Below are 2890 nucleotides of genomic sequence, written 5' to 3' on the forward strand. Positions count from 1 at the left end.
TTTTTACCAAAGTATATCTCGTTTTTAAACTCTATTGCACCCCAGTCGTACAACGGTAAGTCTGAAGGCTTATAACGTTAAAAAACCCTGTTTCGACACAACACAGATATTCAGTTGTATTGCTTTGTGATTAACTAGAAAGAAACATATAAACACTTTTTTATACAAACTAATTTGCAAATGGAAATCTATTCGTTTTATTGGCTCTAATTTATTTATATGAAAACCTATTCGTTTTATTGGTTATAATTTATTTATATGAAAACCTATTCGCTTTATTGGCTATAATTTATTTATATGAAAACAGATTCGTTTTATTGGCTATAATTTATTTATATTTAAACCTATTCGTTTTATTGGCTATAATTTAATTATATGTTTGTTTCCTTTGAGGTGGTGAAAATGCTTGCTGTTGTCGTGGCTATTTTCGCAACACTCTGGCTGCCCTATCGAGCTCTTGTTGTCTACAACTCCTTTGCAAAACACCGCTACATGGAGGCCTGGTTCCTGATGTTCTGTAAGACAATGATTTTTATCAACAGTGCCATCAACCCGATCCTGTACAACGCCATGTCGGTCAAGTTTCGGCGTGCTTTCAGAAGGACCTTATCTTGCCGTAAGCAACAGCAATGTCACCGTGGGCCATACGGAAGCGTACCAGGGTCTACCAGATATCTTCCGAGCACCCTAACAACTGCAACAACAAGGCCAGCTTCCTGTAGGATAGAGAAATTACAACAAGTATAAATCAACGTTGGTTTCTTCTGTCTTCTACAGGTTGAGGATGAAACATCGCCTTCCACCTGTATCAGTAACAGTAAGAACACTATCATACAAATTAGAAACATATATTATAACCTATTTAAATCAACACTGTCTTATTAAACAAAGATACAGATTAAAACATCACCACCCACTTCACTTTACTATGACAATAAGGACATTACAATACGAGACACAGAAATGAATATTGATTTCAATTATATCTAACATAAATTAGAAAAGCGGAAAAAGTAACAAGTTACTATATGCATAGTAATCAGAGCGTTAAGTAGGAAGATATATACTCCAGGAAACCAGAAGAAATCAACCACTGACCCAACCAAGAAACACAACCCATAACCTTACATAATTAACAAGCAACTTAACGTTCTTGAAGTTTTAGAAGCTGTAAACAAACGTTGAATCATCAAACACGTCATCGGAACAAATAAATAAGATAAACGTGAACAAACATTAATTTTCTATAAGTCATAAGCAAGAAAGATACGATAATACCTTCTCATTGTCAGCCGGAAATTTTCTGAAAACTCTGAAAATTACATCACCGTTAACAAGACTTATGATGGTAAAGTTGCCAATATGGAATTGCAAACAACCAGCAAAACAAACTAACTATAGAAATGTTTCAAAGTAAAGAGGCTTCTGGATCTCGAAGCTGAAACAAGATTTGTTTCTAAAATTCTTCTGGTAATTATAGTAAATTAAGAAGAAAAACCTGGCGGGGATTTTGATTATTAAAGATGGAGAGGATAGTTGGACAAAAGAGAGACCGAAACCATTTACTATAAATGAGGAAAAATTATTAAATTCAAATACACATAGATATGGCTTTCATTGTCGTGATCTCCTTTATGTTACTGAATTTTGCAAATTTTATTTTTTCCTATAGAACCTGCTTTTTAGAGCATAACCCCACAATACTGGAAATATTTCTTCTATCTGGAACATTATAACTGTTTCTAGATTTGTCGTTAATGTTCTATTTAAGCTTTCGTCTTGTGGTTGTTTTTCAAGTGCGTGAAAAGCTGTTTTTAGTATGATAAAACTATAATTAACCTTTTACTCTTCTCGCCACCGATAAGAAAGAGCAGACGTGAATACAAAAGTGAAGAAGATATACGTTTGACACTTAATCAATTAATATTTGCAGTGTTTTGTCGTTTATTGTTCATAAATGTTAGAAGTATTGAAATTGTAATTGTTTGTGTATAATGTTATTATATTCTATAAGTCCGTGAAACGCTAAAGCTTAAGCCGGATCCATGGATCAACAGGATAGAGCTACTGGTAACTCCTGTTCTAAAAGTTCAGAAAGGAACACTACTGAGTAAGTTGGCGTGGGTCAACGTTATGGAGTCCGTGGTAACTCCCGTTCCATACGTTCAGAAGGAGACACTACTGAGTAAGATGAAATGGATAAACAGTATGAGGTCATTGGTAACTCCTGTTCAATACGTTCAGAAAGGGACACTACTGAGTAAGTTGAAAGGGATAAACAGTCTGAAGTCACTGGTATCTCCCGTTCCATACGTTCAGAAAGGGACACTACTGAGTAAGTTGGTGTGGATCAACATTATGGAGTCAGTGGTAACTCCCGTTCAGAAGGGGATACTACTGAGTAAGTTGACATGGATAAACAGTATTGAGTCTCTGGTAACTTCCGTTCCAAACATTCAGAAAGGGTCATTACTGGGTAAGTGTCATGTTGAAGTTTTTAACTTTATTATTAAAATTTGGTTCAGGTTTTAATGAGCGCTAACTGCATGTACGATGTTGCACTCTGTAACTTTGTTGTTAGAGCTGGTCTAAACTGTTGTAGATTCTATCATTATATTTCTTATAAGGTTTTAGTGCGTCTAAGCAAAATCACATTAGATATATGAGAAACAAAGTCTAGAAAAAAATAATTTACTGCAGGAAGATGGAGATGGAATGTGTAAAGAAAACTGTGAAAACATTTAAAAAAAATTAAATAACTATTTTGTTTGTTGTTAAGCATAAAGCTACACAGTAGACTATCTCTGTTATGCTCACAGCGGGTATCAAAACCCGACTTTTAGCATTATAAACCAACTGACTTACCGCTGAGCGACCAGAAGGCTTTAAA

General features: G+C 34.7%; 1 protein-coding gene across 3 annotated transcripts in view; it reads left to right on the forward strand.

Moving 5' to 3' along the window:
• Positions 1-1008, forward strand: part of LOC106460869 (thyrotropin-releasing hormone receptor-like) — a 25129-nt gene extending 24121 nt beyond the window's left edge. For all 3 annotated transcript variants that reach the window (XM_013920621.2, XM_022387676.1, XM_022387677.1), the window contains exon 3: positions 394-1008. In XM_013920621.2, coding sequence (XP_013776075.1) covers positions 394-747 — 354 coding nt within the window. In that variant the 3' untranslated portion in view covers positions 748-1008. The remainder of the gene's footprint in view (positions 1-393) is intronic.
• Positions 1009-2890: the final 1882 nt, after the last annotated feature.

This window comes from Limulus polyphemus, unplaced genomic scaffold (genome assembly GCF_000517525.1).
Source record: "Limulus polyphemus unplaced genomic scaffold, Limulus_polyphemus-2.1.2 Scaffold851, whole genome shotgun sequence".
Classification (NCBI taxonomy): Eukaryota; Metazoa; Arthropoda; class Merostomata; order Xiphosura; family Limulidae; genus Limulus; species Limulus polyphemus.